This window comes from Hypomesus transpacificus, chromosome 19 (assembly GCF_021917145.1).
Source record: "Hypomesus transpacificus isolate Combined female chromosome 19, fHypTra1, whole genome shotgun sequence".
NCBI lineage: Eukaryota > Metazoa > Chordata > Actinopteri > Osmeriformes > Osmeridae > Hypomesus > Hypomesus transpacificus.
Window position 1 is genome coordinate 1974899 of NC_061078.1, and position 22319 is coordinate 1997217.

General features: G+C 45.8%; 4 protein-coding genes across 9 annotated transcripts; 3 read left to right on the top strand and 1 right to left on the bottom strand.

The window, feature by feature from the left end:
• Positions 1-41: 41 nt before the first annotated feature.
• dtwd1 (DTW domain containing 1) lies at positions 42-2942 on the top strand. 4 transcript variants are annotated; one of them, XM_047041338.1, is made up of 5 exons: positions 53-706; positions 972-1297; positions 1455-1598; positions 1728-2001; positions 2177-2942. In XM_047041338.1, exons 2-5 carry the CDS (start codon positions 989-991, stop codon positions 2404-2406), a joined length of 957 nt encoding a protein of 318 aa, XP_046897294.1. In that variant the 5' UTR covers positions 53-706; positions 972-988; the 3' UTR covers positions 2407-2942. The 4 variants fall into 4 exon arrangements, 3 of the variants coding, with proteins under 3 accessions (XP_046897295.1, XP_046897293.1, XP_046897294.1); XM_047041339.1 differs by having other exon boundaries at positions 42-706; positions 972-1201; positions 1728-2942; XM_047041337.1 differs by having other exon boundaries at positions 46-706; positions 1728-2942.
• On the bottom strand, positions 2695-14585 carry LOC124481444 (NAD(P) transhydrogenase, mitochondrial-like). Its single transcript, XM_047041334.1, has 21 exons — positions 14214-14585; positions 13203-13432; positions 12836-13053; positions 12666-12753; positions 12495-12583; positions 12165-12352; positions 11924-12057; positions 11637-11828; positions 11041-11194; positions 10792-10953; positions 10579-10689; positions 10287-10432; positions 9918-10113; positions 9029-9262; positions 8308-8468; positions 7911-8090; positions 7666-7825; positions 6265-6346; positions 3870-3988; positions 3373-3488; positions 2695-3130 (listed from the first exon to the last, which is right to left on the bottom strand). The coding sequence occupies exons 1-21, from the start codon at positions 14347-14349 to the stop codon at positions 2984-2986; spliced, it is 3243 nt and encodes a 1080-aa protein (XP_046897290.1). The 5' UTR covers positions 14350-14585; the 3' UTR covers positions 2695-2983.
• Positions 14586-15681: 1096 nt separating this feature from the next.
• On the top strand, positions 15682-19983 carry spata5l1 (spermatogenesis associated 5-like 1). 3 transcript variants are annotated; one of them, XM_047041908.1, is made up of 11 exons: positions 15682-15787; positions 16028-16635; positions 16986-17171; positions 17301-17585; positions 17765-17950; positions 18033-18206; positions 18320-18529; positions 18781-19008; positions 19124-19258; positions 19386-19511; positions 19611-19983. In XM_047041908.1, exons 2-11 carry the CDS (start codon positions 16045-16047, stop codon positions 19746-19748), a joined length of 2259 nt encoding a protein of 752 aa, XP_046897864.1. In that variant the 5' UTR covers positions 15682-15787; positions 16028-16044; the 3' UTR covers positions 19749-19983. The 3 variants fall into 3 exon arrangements, with proteins under 3 accessions (XP_046897864.1, XP_046897865.1, XP_046897866.1); XM_047041909.1 differs by having other exon boundaries at positions 18039-18206; XM_047041910.1 differs by having other exon boundaries at positions 18048-18206.
• A 553-nt stretch (positions 19984-20536) lies between these two features.
• On the top strand, positions 20537-22142 carry c19h15orf48 (chromosome 19 C15orf48 homolog). The gene is made up of 5 exons (XM_047042080.1): positions 20537-20743; positions 20839-20901; positions 21101-21189; positions 21354-21414; positions 21720-22142. Exons 2-5 carry the CDS (start codon positions 20863-20865, stop codon positions 21786-21788), a joined length of 258 nt encoding a protein of 85 aa, XP_046898036.1. The 5' UTR covers positions 20537-20743; positions 20839-20862; the 3' UTR covers positions 21789-22142.
• Positions 22143-22319: the final 177 nt, after the last annotated feature.

A 22319-nucleotide genomic window follows, 5' to 3' on the forward strand; every position in this document is an offset into this window, starting at 1 on the left:
GATGTTGTGTCCCCGGATGCTCCCCCACCTGGAAAAGAATCCCCTCGCAGAAGCGGGCGCACAAACCACTCAAATCAAAAAGTTTAAGATTTCGTCTTGATATCTCACCCAAAACCCTACGCGCAGGTTAACTGCATTTAAAGCGCATGCCTTTGAACCTACAGCCTACATTGGTACTAAGAAGAGCCATGTGAAATACTTTGAACCTCAGCTAAACTAAATAAATTTCCTTTGGTAATCATGGCTGGGGTTTATTTCCTCAGAATACAATGTCGTGAAGCGAGAAAGGTATTGGTTTGTGTTCGTTTGGAATGACGAGTTTTAAGGATTTTGTGTTGAGAAGAACATAATAGAACATAACTTTTCTTCTATTCTTTAAACAAAAAATGTGAATGTGAGAAGCTGTCTCCCCTTCGTTTGGGGGCGATATCAAGACAAAATTGTTAATTTTTTGATTCGAGTGGTTTGTGCCGGGCTTTTCCAGGCGGGGTCATCTCGGGGCGCAACACCGACCTGTTTAGAGTAGTCGAAAGAACATCCGGCGTAGAAGAAGAACCAACGCATGCTGTCCCAATTCATGCAGATAGCTCTACATCTTGCAAAATATGCTTTTGGTTGTCAGATAGCTAAATTATCAACGGTGTCAAGTTACTTGGGCAATAGGTTTTGAGGATAAGGAACAGTGTGCTTGGATCGAAATTCTGTGGTAAGGGGTGCGACACATTGATAGTTAGCCAGGCTAAGCTAGCTGGCTCGCTAGCTTCTTCATACGGTGCAACTCGAGTCCCAGTCATTTCAGCTGCGATATTCAGCCGTTGATATCTAACAGCTAGATAATCTCATTTGAGCTCTCATACTTCAAGTTAGCTATCTACCTTTCAGAACTATCTCTCATAAATTCGTGGTATACGTTGTTTAGACTAACCCCTAAAACTAGCCAGTAATGTCTGTTTGTTGTCATTGACTTCCAGACAGGACTTGGATCAGTATGTCGGGTCCGGGGATTTTGACCCGCACGGATTTGTCAGAACCACCAAAACAAGACACAATCCTGGATGAAGCTCAGAGTCAGGGCTGTTCTGACAACCTCAAAACAGTCTCCAGTAATCCATCTGTCAGACACGCGCATCCTGATCAGCCTCTTGATGGACTGAGTCTTGCTTCCCATGCAGTGCTGGAGAGAGCGCAGCAGAGGGGCAGGGTAAAGTGCTCTAAATGTAGGGGATCAAGGATGTTCTTTTGCTACACATGCTGCTCATTAGTGGGTGTCAGCCACATAGAAATCCCCTCGGTCAAGGTCAGTGAAAGGTTGGGATTCAACCTGATTGTTAACATTGCATGCGTGGGGGTTGGACATAACCGCTTAGTGCAGGCAGCCCACCTTGGAACAGATGAACAACTCATCTTTCACCCAGCTCTGTATGTTAACAAAACTCTTATACATGTAATTTCAGCTGCCGGTGAAGATTGACATCATCAAGCACCCCAGTGAAGTAGATGGCAAGAGCACTGCAATCCACGCCAAAATCCTTGCTCCTGATGATGTGACCATATACACATACCCCTGCATACCTGAATTTGAAGGTGAAAGGCACAAAGTTAGTTTGCGTTTCCTTGATTTTTTAAATTCTGAGTGCAAGTCACAGTCGTCATCACCAACACTGTGTTGGGATGAGACGAGTGTGACCTTATCATCCAACCTCTCTCTGCTCGGATGCTCTTCACAGGTGGTGCTGGTGTTCCCTGGTCCTGGATCAGTTTCCATGGAGGACATGAAGCAGCGTTTAAGGCACATGGCTGACAGGAGGTCAGCTGATTCCCCTGAGGAACCACACCCAAAGAGGCTGAGATGTGAGAAGACACCAGCTGAGGATCCACGGTTAGGGGCCCCACATGTGGCTGAAGGCCCTGGGTCAGGGGCCGGCCCTCTGCTGAGGGTGGTCTTCATCGACAGCACATGGAACCAGACCAACAGAATCATCACAGATGAGAGACTTCAGGGTAATTGTGACAAATTGCTTTTACATAAAGAATGTTTCTCAAAAGGCTTTCAGCGTTGTACAGTGTTTAATGGAAACTTACCTCATACCAGTGTTACGTCAGTCATAGCAGTGCTTTGCCACCTGTGTGGGCTTTACTGCTGCATTAAGTCTCTTGGAGGTTCTCCACTGTGCAGCCCTGTTACAGGTAGAGCTCAAGACCAGGAAGACGTGTTTTTGGCGCCATCAGAAGGGATCACCTGACACTTACCTGGCAACCATTGAAGCCATTTACTATTTCCTGAAGGAATATCACGAGCAGTGCTTGTCTCAGGAGTACAGAGGAGAATATGACAACCTGCTGTTCTTCTATTCCTACCTGCACACCCTCATCACGAAGGCCAAGACTTCTGCTGGAAAACTCTGACACTTTTTATAAGAAATCTATGAAATAGAATGTCGAAGTTCAACTTAAAATCTAACCTCATTGAAACCATAATGGGTTCACAGCTCAAAAAAGGGGCCTCAACAATGTTCCCTTTCTAAATAGTATGGTAACACTTATTTCAAAACTTCAGTTGAGCACTTGAGGTGCAAAGACAGTTCTATATTTGGCCAAATACTTTCCTGAGACATCTTATAATGTCTGAAACTGCCGAATTGCTAAATCTTCAGATTGATGTGTTGTGTGTATTCAAAAGATTTCCAAATTGAGTAAACTCTAAACATTTTTATTTACAAATTAGGCAGTACATGCAACTGGGTAGTTTTTCCTCAAATCAATGATTTTGGAGTGTTTGGCACTTCAGGTAAAACATTGTCACTGTCAATATTTCTTTACCACTCTCAATATTCCTTTACCACTATTGTCATCACATTTACTGGAGAACCCAAATAAACTACTAGATATTCTACATGTTTTCTAAAGTGAACAATTATTCCGGCATCTGGATTCAAGAGAAATAAATACAAGAGGGTAAGCCTATGGGGAGTTTGTATTAGTCCTAGTAGTAGGCCTCTCTGATCTTGGCCTGTAGGTTGTCACATGTCTTCTTGGCATCTCCCAGCAGCATAGAAGTGTTTGGCTTGTAGAAGATGGGGTTGTCCACGGCGGCGTACCCCACGCCCAGGGTACGCTTCATCACAATCACCTGGAAGAAGGACAGGGCGTTCCGCTCAATATACCATACGTAGCACAGCCCAAACGCATGCAGTTGTGACAATTGGCACCAGTCAGGACATATCTTTCCAAATTCCATATCAGTCTAAACCTTCGAATCATGCGGGTCCATCCTATTCAAGGGGTTGTGAGAGTCGAGGGAGTAGGAAGGGCTGAATGACGTGGAAGCTGTGTGGAATGAGAACTGGGACCGTGTGAAAGGAAGAGCCCCACCTGCTTGGACTTCCACACCTCGAGCACGGGCATGCCGGCGATGATGGAGTTAGGATCCTCCTGTGCTGCCGAGTTCACGGTGTCGTTGGCACCGATAACCAGCGTCAGATCCGTCTCTGCCCGTCAAACACAGTCAGATAAATAACTATTTGGTTCTATTTGACACTCATAGGCGAACTGATCAGGCCTACACAAGCAGCATGATCGGGTTTCCCCCGCATATCTCCCTCTCATAAACAGAACCATGTGTCTTCAACTGGCTGCCTGGTTGCTATGAAAACAGCCGGTTGCCCCGATACATGGCATGTCTAAACATCATTACGCAATGAACATTACTGGCTCTGTACTAAGATGAAAGGGTCTGTATTTATTACATGTTCTGATTGAGTGGAACCCCCACCCTGTCTCGTGACTGATATAGATATGAAAGATCTATTTTCCCTACAGGCAAACTAACAAGCTTTCCAGTCAATAAGTCCGAGTATGTCTGGGGTTACCTGGGAAGTCATTATTGATCTCATCCATCTCCAGGACTACATCGTAGGGAACACCAGCCTCGGCCAGCAGCACATTCAACTGGCCAGGCATACGACCTGCTACAGGGTGGATACCAAACCTGCCCACACAAAATCACAGGTTATTCTGTAGTTAAATCAAAAAAACATTGGTGAGTAGAATTACAATATGTGCCTATCCAGCAACACAAGTTATAGGTTAACATTCTGTTCACTTAAACGCTAAAGAGAAGAACACGATAAAATGTGTGTATTCCCTTCATTAGCAAGCCAGATGATATTAAAAATGATTTTGTTGAGTGATTTTCTTTAGATCAGTAAACCCCTGATTCTCTGGTCCACAGGATCAGATCCAGAACACGTCTGGTCTCTTCTCAGTCTTCCCCTGCCCTCATAAATACTGTCTGGAACTACTCCGATAGAGCTTCACAGCTTTGCACTTAATTTAGATACAGTGCCCTCCAAAAGTATTGGAACAGTGAGGCGAATTCCTTTATTTTTGCTGTAGACTGAAAACATTTGGGCTTGACATCAAATAATGAACGTGAGACCAGAGATCAACGTTTCAGCTTTTATTTCCAGGTATTTACATCAGGATCTGATGCACAACTAAGAAAATATCACATTTTGTTTGAATCCACCCATTTGTCATGTGAGCAAAAGTATTGGAACAGATATTCTTAAAACATATTTAAGTGAATAAGACTTAATATTTAGTTGCAAATCCTTTGCTTTCAATAACTGCAGCAAGTCTGTGACCCATTGACGTCACCAAACTTTTGCATTCTTCCTTTTTGATGCTTTCCCAGGCTTTCACTGCAGCCTCTTTCAGTTGTTGTTTGTTTTGTGGGGTTCCTCCCTTCAGTCTCCTCTTAAGCAGGTAAAATGCATGCTCTATAGGGTTTAAGTCTGGAGATTGACTTGGCCAGTCTAATACCTTCCATTTCTTGCCCCTGATGAACTCCTTTGTTGTTTTGGCAGTGTGTTTTGGGTCGTTATCTTGCTGCATGATGAAGGCTCTGCCAATCAGTTTGGTTGCATCTTTCCTTAAATTGGCAGACAAAATGTTTCTGTAGACTTCCGAGGTCATTTTGCTGCTGCCATCATGTGTTACATCCTCAATGAAGATTAATGAGCCCGTCCCAGAAGAAGCCATGCAAGCCCAAGCCATGACATTACCTCCACCGTGTTTCACAGATGAGCTTGTGTGTTTGGGATCATGAGCAGTTCCTTTCTTTCTCCAAACTTTAGCCTTTCCATCACTTTGGTAAAAGTTAATCTTTGTCTCATCAGTCCATAAAACTTTGTCCCAGAATTTTTGAGGTTCATCTCTGTACTTTTTGGCAATTTCCAGCCTGGCCTTCCTATTCTTCTTGCTAATGAGTGGTTTGCATCTTCTGGTGTAGCCCTTGTACTTTTGTTCATGAAGTCTTCTGCGAACAGTAGATAGTGATACCTTCACTCCTGCCATCTGGAGGTTGTTGCTGATCTCACTAACAGTTGTTTTAGGGTCTTTCTTTACAGCTCTCACAATGTTTCTGTCATCAACTGCTGATGTTTTCCTTGGTCTACCTGTTCGACGTCTGTTACTTAGTACACCAGTAGTTTTCTTCTTCTTCAGGACATTCCAAATGGTTGTACTGGCTATGGCCAATGTTTCTGCAATGGCTCTGATTGATTTTCCATCTTCTCTAAGACTCACAATTGCTTGTTTTTCACCCAAAGACAGCGCTCTGGTTTTCATGTTGTTTTCACCTCTGAATACAGTCTGCATAGACAAAACCTATCTTACCCAATCTGAACCTGAGTGTAGACATTCAGTGGTATTTATTGATTGAATAATGTATGTAATAGGACACACCTGGGCAACAAAACACACCTGTCAGTCACATGTTCCAATACTTTTGCTCACGTGACAAATGGGTGGGTTCGAACAAAAAGGTGATATTTTCTAATTTGTGCATCAGATCCTGATGTAAATACCTGGAAATAAAAGCTGAAACGTTGATCTCTGGTTTCACATTCATCGTTTGATGTCAAGCCCAAATGTTTTCAGTCTACAGCAAAAATAAAGGAATTGGCCTCACTGTTCCAATACTTTTGGAGGGCACTGTAGATGTTTCCCAGTGTAATACATCAGGCCCAGATGCATTTGGTCTTCCTTTCTATGACTGTTCAAAACCAGGAAAGGGTCTGTTAGTTGAAGCAATTGTGAAAGTCAATGAAAGATTGATCAGGAACACGGATTGTTTCAGTCTTTATCTCATAGCGTAGTGTGGGGAGGATGTGCCATGCCCTGCACATGTAAACAACACGAGCTAGGCAGTGAATGATGGCAGGGAGGTGAACCAGGAGTGTATAGGTGTAGCAGACCCACCTGACTGTCTTGCCCTGTTCTGTCAGCATCTTCACCATGTCTGCAATGGGATACTGGGCCTTTGCTGCACACAGACCCCAACCTGGACAAAACCACAACCAAAACACAGCCTGGGAATCACTTTAGGGAGGGCAAGAGACCCCAAGATCCTAACATTTCCGTCTCCTGGTTCCGTTTGTCTTTATTCAGACAGAGCCAATACCTCTTGTCAGTGTGTGTCGCCAAGCGTGCAGCGTCTGTGTAAACCCAGCCTGACCCTGGTGGTCAGGTACCTGGGTGGAGGTCAGAGGTGAGCACTCCCTGCTGCAACAGTAGTAGAGCGCAGCTATAATCATGTCCCTTTGGAAGAGTTCAATCCCATAACCGGTACACCCTGACCCACACAGGGCATTTACAGCCTTCTGCTCCATCCTGTTCCTGGGACACACTGTTATAGTCTGGCTCAGTGTATCATCATGGTTCACTCTCCCCCTGGATGCAGTAATCACATCAATGTGTTTAACCTGACTGTTTTGTCCTTTACTGGTGTTCCAAACTAATTCTAGGGAAACAAGGCAAGCTGTGGGGTTTGAACAGCAGTCCTTGATGACTGAGTCATTTTTGACTCACTGACTTCTTTTGATGAACGTCCTTTTTTGGTTGTAAAACTAATAAAAATCCATCCTCTAAATCAGTATATCAATTGAGGCGTGCTGCTGCCAAGTCTTGCTCTCTTTTTGCATCATATCAACCCCATTGCCAAACTTTAACCCTAACATACAAAACTATTTGTCCGTATTTGGCAGTTTGTAAGGAGTTCGATTGGCAGGACATGCTTTGTATCTCTAAGTGTAAACACTGCCATGGAAGTTGGGACTGTTTGGCTGAAGGGAACGATGCGAGTGTAGGGCTGGATATTGGCTGGGACAGTGTGTTTGTGTGTGTCGAAGGTCATACTTAGACAAACAGCTCCCTCTTGTGGTGAACATATGCCTCTGGTCAGGGTTAACCACTAACAAGGGTAATAAGTAGATTGATATTCATTCCGAAGCCACACAATTACCTCACAATTACCAATCAAAATACTAACCCTAATAACGACTTTCCCATTCGCCTACAATCGTTAGTTATTTACCAATCGTAAAGACAACTAAAATCCGGTTCGTAAGTCAAGCCTGATAAAACACTGGAGAACTGGTATAGCACCTTCATCTGGACTGCAGAGTAAAAAACACACTGCCCTGCAGTAATACAGTCTGATAGAACACATGTGTAAGATTACAATCTCTTTGATCTCGATCCAAACTTCCATCTCCTCCTTGATGGCCAGTGTATATAATGTGTGTCACAGGGATGACTGACCCCATTCCTGGAAAGACTCTTTACTGACCCGCATGCGCATGTGTGTGTGTGTGTGTGTACCTGGTGTGATAATAATGCTGCTGGCCTCTCTGATCAACTCGATGGACTGGTCCACGTTGACCTCAGTGTGGGTGCCAACAATCTCCATGGGTTTACCCCCTGCTGTGGTGGTGGTTCCATAGCCTCCCAAGATCACATTGGGCAGAGATCGGTTCATGGCCTGGGAAGAGGGGGAAACAAATAATGAGGAAGAATTAAAACTATATATTTGAACACAACGTGTGTGTGTGTGTGTGTACACTCACCACACACATAATGTAGGAAAGAATGGCACCCGAGGAACCAATCAGAGCTCCAACAATGGTCATGAGGTTGTTGTCCAACAGGAATCCCTCTGCACAGAGGGCCCAGCCAGAGTAGCTGTTCAACACAGTGATGACCACGGGCATGTCAGCGCCCCCTATGGCCGCGGTCAGTGTCACACCCTGCAGCGACACAATCACATGTTAATGCCATGAGAGAGTTGTTAAGTTTATTTATTTATTTACACAGAGAGAGAGAGACAATGACATGCAGTAAGCGGCCCGGGCAGGAATCAAACCCAGGCCTGTGCAGCAAGGCCTTAGCCCATGTGGTATGCACTCTACGAGTGAAGCACCAGTGAGCCCCCAGAAGTCCTCCTCTGAGGCCTGCAGCTCTTACCATGATGGTGGAGAGGCCAGACACTCCCACGAGGCAGCCCATGCCTGTGGTGTAGCTGGTGCTGAGCATGAAAGGCACCATGCCACCCATGGACGCCGCCATCAAACCAGCATTCATCATGTGGCGCCCCGGCAACAGCAGGGGGGCGGAGTTCAGAACGCCTGAAACCAGGGAACGTCCCAACGTGAATTAGAACAGTACAATGCTAAAGAGAGCGCACCAGATTCTATCCAGTCTTTCCTGGACTGAGAGAAGAGGTGGCCCAGCTTCACTTCTCAGGCTTTCTGCAGGGTCTCTGAGCTCACAGGAATGTCCTTCTCAGTCCAACCCCACTAATGGGGTTCACTGTCTTACATCCAGAGCTCAGACAGCAGCCCTCCGCAAAGAACAGCCAGTCATTCTCTCAAGACCAGCCCACAGAGAACCACACACACACAATGACAATAACCAAGCCAGGATTTAGCAGAGGGATCTTTAGCAATATCAAAGGATGTAATCAGCACCAGAGGACAGAGAGCGTACTAAGTGTGTGTGAATGTGTGTGCTTGTCCGCATAGTACAGCATTCACTGAATTCAGAAACTTTCTGGGAGCAAACAGTTAACAATATGAATGCGGGATTGAATGGAATGATGAATGTACCCAATGATGCCAATGTTCAATAATAAAAAAAAATACACAGACGTGATTTAATGTCATCGTTTTCCAGAGAGTCCCAATACCTTGCAGCTTGCCGTAGGCTATCAGTGAGCCGCTGAAGGTGACCCCTCCGATGTAGGTCCCCAGGTAGGCCACGGTCTTGACCATGTTGGCTGCCGGGTGCGTGTCCAGGTGGGGGAACTCGATCATGTACTCTGCTACGCAGGTGAGCACGGCCGCCAGCCCCACAAGGCTGTGGAAGGCTGCCACCAGCTGAGGCAGGTCTGTGATCTCGATACGCTTGGCAATGGTCAGACCTAGGGACCGACACACACATTAAAACCTCTGTTCTTTTCCCCCTCCCCCCCCACAGTTTGAGGAGTTTACCCATCTATCACACATTTTACCCAACCAACCAACACAAAGTAAAATATATTTATATAGATTGGGTGAAAATATATCACCTGTTTTCAATTCCCTTTGTATCCATACTGGGTATTAAGTTCAAAGACAGCCAAATTGTCTGGAGTCACGCTCAAAACGTGTTGTCAAAAAGCACCAAAAAAATAACTCTTATTTTGCACTTCTCAGGAGGATATGGTTACCGTAAACACACTTGCTTTGGTGTGTGTGTCCAGACAGAGAATAACATAATTCATCACATTTCTATCAAACATCCCTGATACAGAGCTTTACAGACATAATGAAGATATCAACAATATCATCTCCATCTTGACAGGGTGATTGATGTTCAATCGTACACTGCGAAACCCATTCCATAATCATAGTAAAACAAACGCAATTGCGTGCTAGCACGTTAACTGATTTATCACGGCTTTCCCTCCAGTTGTAAACAGTGGTTCTGGGTTACAGGGAAAACATCGGACCTTTTCATATGGTATTCCTTTATTGTCTTCTCTCTATCAGTGATGCTGTGGGGCAGAAGGGAGGGGCAGAAGGGTGGCAACCTACCCAGGGTTCCTCCAGAGGCCATGGCCAGGGACATCTGGGACAGGAGCTCAGGGGAGGGCTTCAGGGCACCTAGGGTGGCGGCGATGCCCCCAGCCACTCCCATCATGCCCAGGGTGTTGCCCAAGCGGCTCGTGCGTTGGGCCGAAAGACCGGCCAGCGCACCCACACAGCACATTCCCGAGCCCAAATACATCATCTAGAAAACAAGCCAGCAAGAACACGATCAGGTTCTAAACACGTTCTGCGAAAGAACGGAGAAACTATTTGTAACCTTCCTCTCTCTGAATATTACCCCCCACCACCACCACCACAGCATAGCAAATATGAATTTTGTAAGATGTCTCAAGCCCAGTGGAAATGTTGCAGCACCTGCTCGATGCTGTACCCAGCTGCAACTGAAGCTCCATAGCCTCCTATGAAGGCAGCTCCTGGCAGTGCATACAGGTAGTTATACTCTGGAGGGTCTGTAGGCCGCTTAAACATGTCCAGCATCCTCTGTGTGATCTGGAAACCACCTACACACACAGTCAATTGGAAAACGGCAAAAGATAAATAATAGAGAAGAAGCTGATTCTTGTTTTCTTTGGTAGAATAATATTGGGTTTTTTTGCAACTGTTTACATCACAGTCATTTCATGTGTTTGCATGAGTGGAGTCAGACCGGCTATGTTGATGGAAGACACGAAACAAGCTGCCAGAGCCAAGCTCTGAGGGAGAGAAGAGGGGGTGAGGCCACCCCCCATCAGAACCAGACCTCCCACCGCTGTCAGACCTGAAAGACACAATTACCACAAATCTGTCTGAGCGGAATGCCTACCGGCCAATAAAAACGCATTCCGAATCTATGGTTTGGATTCCGTTTCCGCCCTCTGACCTGAGATGGCATTGGTGACTGACATAAGTGGAGAGTGCAACGCAGGGGTCACGCCCCACACGGTGTGGTATCCAACGATCCCAGCTAAGCCAAACGTCGTCACCATCTGACTGAAGGCCGCGTTAGGAGCAACGATACCCAGTGCTAAGCACGTCGACAGCCCTGCAAAAGTCCAAAAGTACACAGTTAGCGTTTCTGCACGTGTGTATGCGACTGGTGTGTGTGTGTTGTGTTGTGTGTGTGTCTGACCTGTAGTGTAGACACCAGCAGAGCTCAGAGTGCGACTGAAGGGGGAGACCTCAGCTGCCTTCTCTGCATTCAGTTCTGCGATGGTCTTGTGTTTGACAGGGGCTGCAGGGGGCGCTGTCTTAGGGAGAGGAGATGGAAACAGGTTCTTGCCCTCCTGTAAACACAGAACAAGGAACAGAGGTTAAAACAAGCGGTTGTGTTGTGGAACTGTGCCATGCTAAATTTAAATCCCGAAGTGATGGTCAATAGTCAAATTGGGTAACGTTCTATTCTTGTTTTTAATAACAATAATTGAACCATTTGGAGACCAATTCTTTCAAAGAATAATTTTCACATCTTTCAGGAATAATGCTGAGTTTAGTACAGGGTAAGCAGATATGTTACATACCTGCTCTTTCTGCTCTCAATAATGTGTCAAGGTCAGAAATTGTACAAAACTACATTTAAAAATAATTCATAACATTCCCAATCCTTGTTACAGTTCCAACTATGAGGGAGTTATCTGGTGCCAGTTTGGCTGGTCTCCCTGGCACAGCGGAATAAAACACATTTCCTCTGAGGGAGGGAGGGAGGGGCGTGTTCCATGTAAACACTACCTGCATGACCAGTGTTCCTCGGATCACATGGGCAACTGTCCCGTAGTCAAACTCATCAGTGGGCTCGTAATGGAAGTAGTCCTTATCAGGGCTGATGGCCTTGAGCAGCTTCAGCACGTTGTTGGAGTACAGGGTGCTGGCCTGGGTGGGCATGCGGCTGGGCAGGTCGGTGTATCCAATGTGTGTGACGCCCTGGAAACCAAAAAAGTAAAAATCTTTTTTTAAAAAACTGTCTACTCTGGGTATACTCCCGTTATTCCAATGCGACAGCATCGCTAGGACCTCACGTTGTAAACGTGCAGTTCCCCCGGCTTGGTGGTCTCAATGTTACCCCCAGCCTCTGAAGCCAGGTCCACAACCACAGAGCCGTCCTTCATCGACTCTACCATCTCCTTCTTGATCAGGATGGGAGCTCGCATGCCTGGGGACAGACGGAGAAGGTAACAAAGATGGGGATGAATGGATGGAGACGGGGAGGGAGGAAGGAGATTAGAAAAATGAAGGACAGAGAAGGAAGGGCTTAGTGACCTGGAATAAGAGCAGTGCTGATGACGATATCCACATCTTTGCACTGTTTGGCGAATAGAGCCATTTCAGCCTCAATGAACTCCTTAGACATCTCCTTTGCATAGCCACCAACACCATCTCCAGACTCTGCCACGTTCACCTCCAGAGGTTCCGCCCCAAACGACTTAAATTGCTCCAGGGCTGCCGGCCTGAGATGCGTGTCAAAAAATATATTTCAGAAGTAGCATACAGCTAACATGGTCAAGCTAATGCTCAACGCGCAGACTAAAAAGGTTCAAACTAACGCTCATCATAGCTCAAGACCAGTCAGACAGAGAGAGTGTACTGTACCTGGTGTCGAACCCTCTGACGATGGCTCCCATAGACTTGGCGGCTCCTGCTGCTGCCAAACCAGCCACTCCACCACCAATAACCAAGACCTGCCGGCAGTAACACGCCACATGACAACCCACTTTCTACCAACTATGTTTAGGTTTTGTTTTCCAATTGTACGGTGGTTACCTTAGCTGGGGGTACTTTTCCTGCCGCAGTGATCTGACCAGTGAAGAATCTGCCAAAGTGGTTTGCAGCCAGAACCACAGATTTGTACCTGCACAACAAAAGGACAAACTGTCACGTGCCCAAGTCCCCATGTGCTCGTGAGTGAGTGCATGCAAGGGTGCGTCCTTTACCCTGCGATGTTGGCCATGGAGCTGAGGGCATCAAAGCCCTGTGCGATGGTGACTCGGGGCACCTGGTCCATGGCCAGCACGTTGCTCTCCCTCTCTGCCAGTTTAGCCATCAGCTCAGGGTTCTGAGCAGGGTAGATGAAGCTAACCAAGGTGGACTTGGGCTTCAGGAGATCTGCCTCGTGAGTCCCCAGTGCCTCATTTAAGACAGGGGCCCGAACCTGCGTAAAAACAATTCAAAGAATTTAGAGCGGCACTTTGATCATCGATAGAAATACACGTTTCTCTCTCTCTCAACATAATCTGAGTGGTAAGACAGAGCTTCGCTTTGTCAGATCTGCTGCCAGTTTGAATAGGTTGAGATACTGACCTTGAGGACCAGGTCTGAGCCAAACGCCCCCTTGGTGTCTGTGATTGTGGCCCCAGCCTCTATGTACTGCTGGTCGGAGAACTTTGCCTCATCTCCTGCTCCACTCTCCACCTGCACGCTGAAGCCCTGTTTGACCAGAGCCTGAACGCCCACGGGCGATAGCGCCACACGCCGCTCATTTAGAAAAGTCTCCTTAGGGACACCAACCACCAGGTCCTTGTACAACACACCTGGGGAAACACACCTGCAGCCTCAGATTCACATTGCATGCCGATGTGTACATACAGCTTGGTTGCAACGGGGTATACATGAGTCATATAAACCCTTCGGAATCTTTCATTTGTTCAGCGCCATCTTGGGCAGATTAGAAGGATTCACTCTGGTTGGAAGCATTGCATACGTTCAGTGACAAGAAGGTCTGGTTGAGCTTTCCCTGTTTTATGCTACTCCTCATAACAGGGCAGCATGTACAACTGAGAGTGCTAGGGTACAGGCTTGGTGGAGTCCAGTTTCAAATAGTTCTCCATACATGGCTTGATGACCTCGCTAGTGCAGAGACATTATTAGCAGCTGATTGGCTCTGAGCCAGTTTCCATGGAGAGGCCTGCATTGCCTCTCCAGGCAAGCGTTAAACTACCCTTGAAGCTCAAGAGAAACTCCCAAAACTTACAAACACACAAGACACACCGCTTCGTGCACTACCGCCGACTCTGACCCGCGGGGAAAGTGTTTATATGCAGAAACACACACAAAGAATCAAGACCTACGTTTCACCTTTAACTGACCTCTCGCGTTTACACGGGATATAGAGCTGAGTATAAACTAGACATGTTTGTGTAAGTGCCTAGCTATTTTGGTAAGTTCTCCTACAGCCTTGTGCAAACATTTCCAGTCTTAATTCAGCTGTAAAGAGTGTTTCATCGTCGCTCAACAATGATACAGAAGGAGAAACCTAACTACTCCAGGCTAAACAAACCACTGCAGACTTAAAGATAAGAGGCTGTAACTTGCCTTTAGTAGCCTGCTGGTCCCACAGCACAGGGTATGTCCTGAAACATCTCCTCCCTGTCTGGTGAACCTTCTTCCGGACGCCCTGCTGGAACAAGGTGACAGAGGATCCGGAGACACAGCGCAGCAGGGTCGACATGGCTTCTGTGGGAGCTGCCCCTAGCCAACTTTTCACTACACAAACACACAGATAAGATCCACTCAACTTCGGCTTTCAGATCACAAAGCACATTTCACTTTCCCCCCCAAAATCCTGAGCCCTAACACACACACTCTGTGGCAAGGCCTAGAGACAGCAGTGTGACATTTCAGCTCTCCAGGACAAGCAGATACGGGCCCAGGGTTGGTTACACATGCAGGACAAGTTCGCGAGATCTGGAAATATGACGGTGAAGTGGGAATGTGCCAAGACCCTCCTGCTGCCCAGGGCACAGCTGCACAAGCAGAGAGATTATACACACGGTATGTTATAAGCACAGGCAGGACAGGAGCACAGGGACAAAGTAATTCCACTGACACGCACGCACGCACAAACGCTTGTCTTCTGTTGCTGTCCAAAAAACAATTAGCATAACATGCATACATGGTGTATTATACCTGATTCATATCTGCAAAAACTTAACGGTTTCATTCATAGCATTTCATTCATTGTCTGAGTACACAAGTGGCATTGCTGTCCAATGGACTTACAAACTTTTCATGATATCATAGACTGCCACGACAATAGCCATAAGATTACTCGCACTAACCTTGTATGCCTCTAACGTTTTTTTTCTCACCACCTGTACGGCCCTAGAGCTGTTGCTCTTGAGCTGCACCTGACCTAAATTAGTCTATCAGTGTTCGGCCAGGACAGCACGGCAACCTTCACGTTAGAAACAGGAAGAGAAAGTGAAGTTTCGAAATCGCACTTTTATCTCAGTTATAATAGTATACCATGTGATCCCACTCACAACGACAATTAAACGTGTCACATGTTGCGCTTCTTTAGAAGTATGTAACTTTAGGGATGATGACGAATAAAACAGAACTGTCAATGGGAAACATTTCTTAAGGAGAATTTCAAGAGAGGGTCTGCATATTTAATTGTACAAATTACCTATATGTATGTTTATATCATGTTTTTTTAATAAACTACAATAATGTCTGAGCTGCAGATGCATACTTTGTACCTTTTGCATTGTATTCAATAAATAAAAAAAACACACAAAAGCTGTCCGACTAAAATTAAACCATGTTCAACTTTGATTACTTTTTATGCAGGAAGAAACTAAAATGATGTTTTTTACAATTACGACCACTAAGACTATAACAATTTAATATTTTTACCTCGTCATCTGACAAATAATATGGATATGTAGGTCTATGTGACCATAGGAACAAAACTGAGATCATAAACTTTAAAAAACGTAAAATGTTCATGCGTCCACCAAACTACGGAAACGTTTTTGGTTGGCCAATGTATATCTGGCTCACATGGCTACGGTAAACACAGATCTTGACAGCCTGAAGTTTTAATCCGGATAAATGTATTTAATACGTCTAACAATTTCCGAAATATCAAAACACATTAACTGGTAAGTACATTACCTGGCTAAGTAGCTAGTGGTGCTCTTTGGGTGTTATTGTAGTGTTTGTGTTTTACGTACGTACCTACGTAGGCTATTGAATGAGGCCAGCATGCTACAAGCCTGGATTAAAAAAGAAACAAAAAGAACATTTATAAATTCCAAGGTCTGTCCACTCTAGCATGCAACTTGAACTGTGTGTCGTACTAATAAAAGTGAAAATAAAACCGGTTATCTTTTTTACAATAGGACGTGAGAGAAGCACAATGTCTCTGAAAGTGCTGCCGGTGGACCCCGCAGACCGCGGTACACAGAGATGCAGACTGGGACCAGGCTTGATGACAACCCTAGGGCTGGGGCTAGGGTCCCCCGTCCTGGTGTCTCTACCCAGGGGAACCTGCCTGTGCTCAGCCTGGCCCAGAGCTGACCTGGCGGAGAACTTCATACAAATAGACTCCAAATGTTCCTCTCCTAGCCTAATCAACCAGCCTCCCTCTCACCTGAGCTTGACCCTTAGCCATCTCAGGCCTGTCACCTGTCCCAAACTGAGAAGCATCAAAGTAACTGCTGTCATCCAGAATGCAGACTTTAAAAAGAACTCGCCTCAACTGCTCATTCAGGAACTGGTGAAAGACATGCTGAGAGGTGTTTATGTCCATGAGAAGCATGTGATTAACGTTGAAGATTTCGAGACTGAGCTTAAAATGATTGTCATCGAGAGTGTCAACCTGGATTCTGCGGAGGCTGGTGTGGTCACCTCTAAGACCAGTGTGCAGATCAGTGGCACCCACAGCCTCAGGCATTATAAAGCACAGCTACAGGACCAGCCAAGAGTTCCTCTCGGGGGCCTGGAGGAGGTGAGTGTAGGGTGAATGAAGGAAGAATCTAGGTAGAGTTTAATCCAGGGGTGGGCAATCCTGGTCCTCAGGTGCCACTGTCCTGCATGTTTTAGATGTTTCCCTGCTCCAGCACACCTGTTTCAAATGAATGGTCATTACCCATGGTGCTTCCACAGAGCTGGATAACAACTCATTCATTTGAAACAGGTGTGCTGGAGCAGGGAAACATGTAAAAGATGCAGGACAGTGGCACCTGTGGACCAGGATTGCCCACCCCTGAATTAATCTGATGGCAACAGTAAGAAAGGCACATGGACCTCTTAACTGAAAGAAGCATCATTTGCTCAGTCTTTTCTTTCTTATTTCAGGTGAGTGCCTCTCTCAGGGAGATGCTCCATCTTCCACTGCTCTACCCTGCCACCCTGGGGTCTCTGGGTATCTCCTGCCCCAGAGGGGTGCTTCTGGTGGGGCCTCCAGGGGTAGGGAAGACCCTGCTGGTCCGCAGTGTGGTGGCGCAGGTGGGGGCCAGCCTGGTGGTGGTCCGAGGACCAGAGGTAAAAAAAACTACTTCAGTTAATGACTACAATCCTGTTGTTTTTGTTCAGTGTCTGTCCGTATCAGCAAGGTTTCTGCATACGGTTCATCTGTAGTAAGATTTGTGGCCTTCACCGATTGGTCTCCAGGTGGTGGGTTCTCGGCCAGGGGAGAGTGAGGAGAGGTTACGGGGAGTGTTCGACCGGGCCAGGGCTGCCGCGGACGAGGGCCCATGTGTGCTGTTCTTAGATGAGCTGGACTCCCTCTGTCCCAGACGAACAGGTTCTTCCGCCCCGGAGAATCGATTGGTAGCTCAGTTGCTCACCCTCATGGACGGGATCGGCCAATCAGATCACTTCCTCATTGTGGGAGCCACCAATCAGCCGGACAACCTGGACCCGGCTCTACGGAGGCCTGGCAGGTTCGACAGGGAGGTGAGAGCGTTTGTGTAAAAAAACTAACTATTAATACTAATAATATATGTCTGGTGAGCACTATATATTTACATTTTATTCTTGTAGCAGAATTTTATCCTAAGCGATGTCCAAATAATGCATCATTGCCCTATTACCATTTGCCTTTTTGTGTAACTGTTCTCATGTGTCCCTCACAGGTCATCATAGGAGCTCCTACCGTGGAGCAGAGGGCTGCCATCTTATCGGTTCTGTGCGAGAAGATGCCAGTGTGTCCCAGTGTGGACATGGCAGAGCTGGCCAGGAGAACCACAGGGTACGTGGGAGCAGACCTCAGCGCCCTCTGCAGGGAGGCAGCCATGCAGGCCATACGCCACAACACCCAGGTTGGGAACGATTCCTCTCAAACCACCCCAGGGCCGGACACACAACTCAACTGGTATTTCAAAGGAACACTTGTGTTTCCTGGTTTGGGTCATTCAGGATTCAGGAGAGCAGGCTGTGTTTATGGAGCACTTCCTGGAGGCCCTGAAGGCCGTTGGACCTTCCTGCCTGAGAGGAAGTCTGGGCAGGACAGAGCTGTCCCCTCTCTCCTGGGAGCAAATAGGAGGCCTGGAAGACGTCAAACTCAAACTCCAACAGGTGTAGTTGCAGCATTCAAAACGATTCATTCAGTAACATGAGTAGCACAGACACTCTTCAGGATAGACATTAGGTTGTCCCTGCCTAACTTCATCCCTCTCTTTGCCTCGTAGAGTATAGAGTGGCCGATGAGGTTCCCTGAGGCGTTTGTGCGTCTTGGTCTGAGTCGGCCTCGGGGGGTGCTGCTGTACGGACCCCCGGGCTGTGCTAAGACTACCCTGGCCAGGGCTGCTGCCGCCTCCTCTCACTGCTCCTTCCTGTCCGTCAGTGGAGCCGACCTCTACTCTCCCTACGTAGGGGACTCAGAGAAGGCTCTGGCCCAGGTGAACTTGGCTGCTTTAACTCTAATATGAACACATTTAAAACAGTTATTCTTTAAGGATAAACAGTTATCCTTAAGTTTTACATAGGCCAGATCCTACATGAGTAGTCTGTGGTTTCATATTTGTTTGGTAAGGTTAGTTAAATACTGTATATATCTATATTCATATCCCTCATAGTGTGATTTAATAAAAGGGACATTTTTATAGACGTTTTAGACTTGATTGATTGATTGAGTTTGTTTTACTTGCAGCTATTCCGCCAGGCACGGGCTTGCTCTCCTTCCATCCTCTTCCTGGATGAGATAGACACTCTGATTGGCTCACGGTCTGGTAGCGACACACCCCAGAGTGTTCAGACACGCCTTCTCTCAGTGCTGCTCAATGAACTGGATGGGGTGGGCTTTAAGACCCTGGAGAGGAGGGGAGCAGGGAAGGTCCTTCAGGCAGAGGGGGTGGAGGAAAGCCAGCCACAGCAGCAAGTTGGTTTGATAATAAACACTCTCACTTTGGGGTAATGTACACGACTGTCTTGTGGCTGGATGTGAATGTACAGTGCTCTCTTAATATCTACATGTTATCCAATGCTCCTGTCAGGTAGACTGTCAGGAAGTGTGTAACAAAGAGGTGATGATAGTAGCAGCGACTAACCGACCAGATTCCATAGACAGCGCCCTCCTCAGGCCTGGCAGACTGGACCACATCATCTACGTCCCTCCACCTGATCCACCGGTACCACAGGAATTTACCCCAATTAACACTCAACTCTGTCTAATGTGAAACAACTTTTGACATGCTAACCATCAGTAAACTAATCGTGATCAGCGTTCTCTCTCTGACGCGTGTGTGTTTTATTTAGGCCCGTCTGGCCATCCTAAAAGTGTGCAGTGAGCGAATGCCTCTAGACCCTGACGTGTGTCTGGAGGAGCTTGCTTCTCAGACGGAGCTCTTCTCTGGAGCTGATATAGAGATGCTCTGCAAGGAGGTACGATCGACCACACAGGCCCTGACCAGACCTTCGTCTTGATCTGCCCCTGACTAACGTGACTAGTTCTGATCCAGTGGGATTTCCTTTCTGTTCCAGGCTGCTTTGTTGACCCTCCAGGAGGAGGGTATGGAGGCCTCCACCATCAAACGCGAACACTTCCTCAAGTCTCTTCACCGGATGACTCCCTCTCTCACCACCCAGCAGATTCAGAGTTATCAATTCCCGCTCAGATGAAAACTGTCACTTGGTAGCCTAGTTCAGACGTTTTATGTATGTATATGTCTCTAAATCTTTACAGTCACTCTGTAACTTTGGTTTTGACATAAAATAGTATCTTGCCATGCATGGGTGTGTCTATTTGCTGTTTCAAATGCCTTTCAGAATGTTTTTACATTCTCACAAAAAATGTAATAGTGATTATGTTCATTTAATCTGTGCTGCTATAAAAAAATAATATTTGAAATATAAATGCGAGAGGAAGATAAAACGGGAATGACTTCGTTTTTGTCCAAGTGAAAGAGCTTTTTGTGTGAATTATGTTCAATATGAGTGACATAAGGAACAGTAATGTCAACAGCCATCTAAGAATGAATTACTACTAGATGGTACTACGTGACAAGTCTTCTGACAGAATGCTAGATCTTCTACTGAAGCCATGGCATTGCCAGGACCTTTGAAACCAAATATAAGATCTACTATTACTGAACATCAGTGGTGACCATGTGTCCAAGCTGGGGCCTCTGATTCTTCACCCCTTTATACCCCCTTTACGATGCCCCGACGTCTGACTTGTTTATCTCCTGTGGCCCTGCTGCTAATCAATATAAACCAGCAGTGGAAACGAATAGAACTGGAGACTAAATGATCCTGGTCCTATACTTGCCTGAACAAATACGTAGCCTATAAAAGAACACTTCTCCATGATGGCATCTTTCACTGTTTTATCAAAGTCCTAACATGACTGCGAAAAATCGTAGGTTGTCAAGCTTTTTATGATGTACGCACTGTGTTCAGCAAACACATGGGGGCGTTGCATACAAAAGAGTGCGTGGTACTTTTAGTTTCCCTTAATGGGACTCTCCTTCGATAGCTGTCAATACAGGGTGATGTCATTGTGAGAAGTGACGACGGTTTGTGTACGTGCTTTACAAGTCGTATCACCTCTTCCGCAAAAGACCTGCCGTCAGAAGGCTCCCATCCAAAAGTATCTCGGATTCTGAGAGTAACAGGTGACATGGAATGTTCCAATTACTTGATGCTCATCATTGATGAATAACATCGATTCAACATTCATTTTATTTCATTTTAAAACTGTTTTCTATAGATTCCTAAAGTGAATTTGGACAAAATGTCAAGTTTTATCCAAATGCTGAGGAAGAGGAAAGAGGTGAGTGACTCGAAAATGGTGCCAATGTGAATTAGGTGATGCGTTTATTTTTTTAATGTATTTTATTATTTCAACTATCACTTAAATATAGCGGCCAAGTCTGGACCAAGGTTAATTTCTGTTAGAAGGCGAATAGTGATGGTAGAAAATTCAGTTCTGGGGGCCATATAACTTTCATATGTCGTTCGTGTGTCCTTAGTTGATCCCTCTGATTGGCTTTATGGCGTTTGCTGCAACAGGAGCAACCTCTGCGGCAATTTACTTTCTACTCACCAAACCCGATGTCATGTGAGACTTTATGATTTGATGAATTAATCAACATTCTATTTCAAGTCTGCATGTTTTCTAACTCTAACTAGGAGTTTATCTATATGTCCTCGACAGACACATTTGATCAGAAAGCTTGTCAAATCCCATCCTATTTTAGCTGACTTTATCTTTTTAATATTCAGTTTGAATAAGACCTACAACCCAGAGCCTTGGGAAGGACTCGATCCATCAAAACCCCAAAAGGTAATTGTTGTTGAAAAGTTCCAATCAGATATGATAGTTAAAACAAGTTATGATACAGGGATGTTGTTGACCTGCCAGAACAGTACATACTGTTCTTACATGAGTCATAAGAGGAGCACCATTGTCAAGATTCAACCAAACCTTCACCCAACCTTCTTGCAATTACTTAGTGCATCTAATATAAAGTATATTTCTGAAACTCTAAATGATGTAGCCCACTGTTGATGATTCTACATGACTGTTTACTAATGGTATGATAGATGGGAAGACAGACAGTGTACCTTTTTTTTTTTTTTATCTTGCAGCTAATCACTTTAAACCAGCAATGGAAACCAATAGAGGCGTTAGAATTGGTGAAGAGTATGACCAAGTGAGGTTTCATCAAGAGACCCAACCGGCCAGAACCACCCTTCCCTACCCTGCCCTAAAACTGACCTTCCATCAATCACCTTTCCTGGACACCCCATCAGTCTAACAGAATCCTTTTTGCACAGACTAGAAGCTTTGACATTTACTGAAATGCTTCGGGTATACCGATGTGGTTTTTAATCTGCTTTGTCCTGCTTCTAATCAATGACGTCTTCAAGGACGTTTCCCGTTCGGTAGTGCTCAATATCACCAAGCTGTTCTTGCCGTAGATGTACATGCACTGTATTTAAAAATGTGTGAAATATACTGTATACATTTACACCTTTCAACAATAAATTGTGTACCATAGCTATACCAAACCCCCCCCAAAATTTCAACTTTTTGTCTAATCGAGTGTTTGAATATCCTTTTAATTTTATTTTGTGACTTTCCTTATTCCTCCTTCCTTTCATCCTCAAAGTGTTCCACTCACAGCGACAGCCGTAATGGACTAGTCTGAGCGCCGCCTCGATTAGCTTCCTGTTATTCTTTGCTGT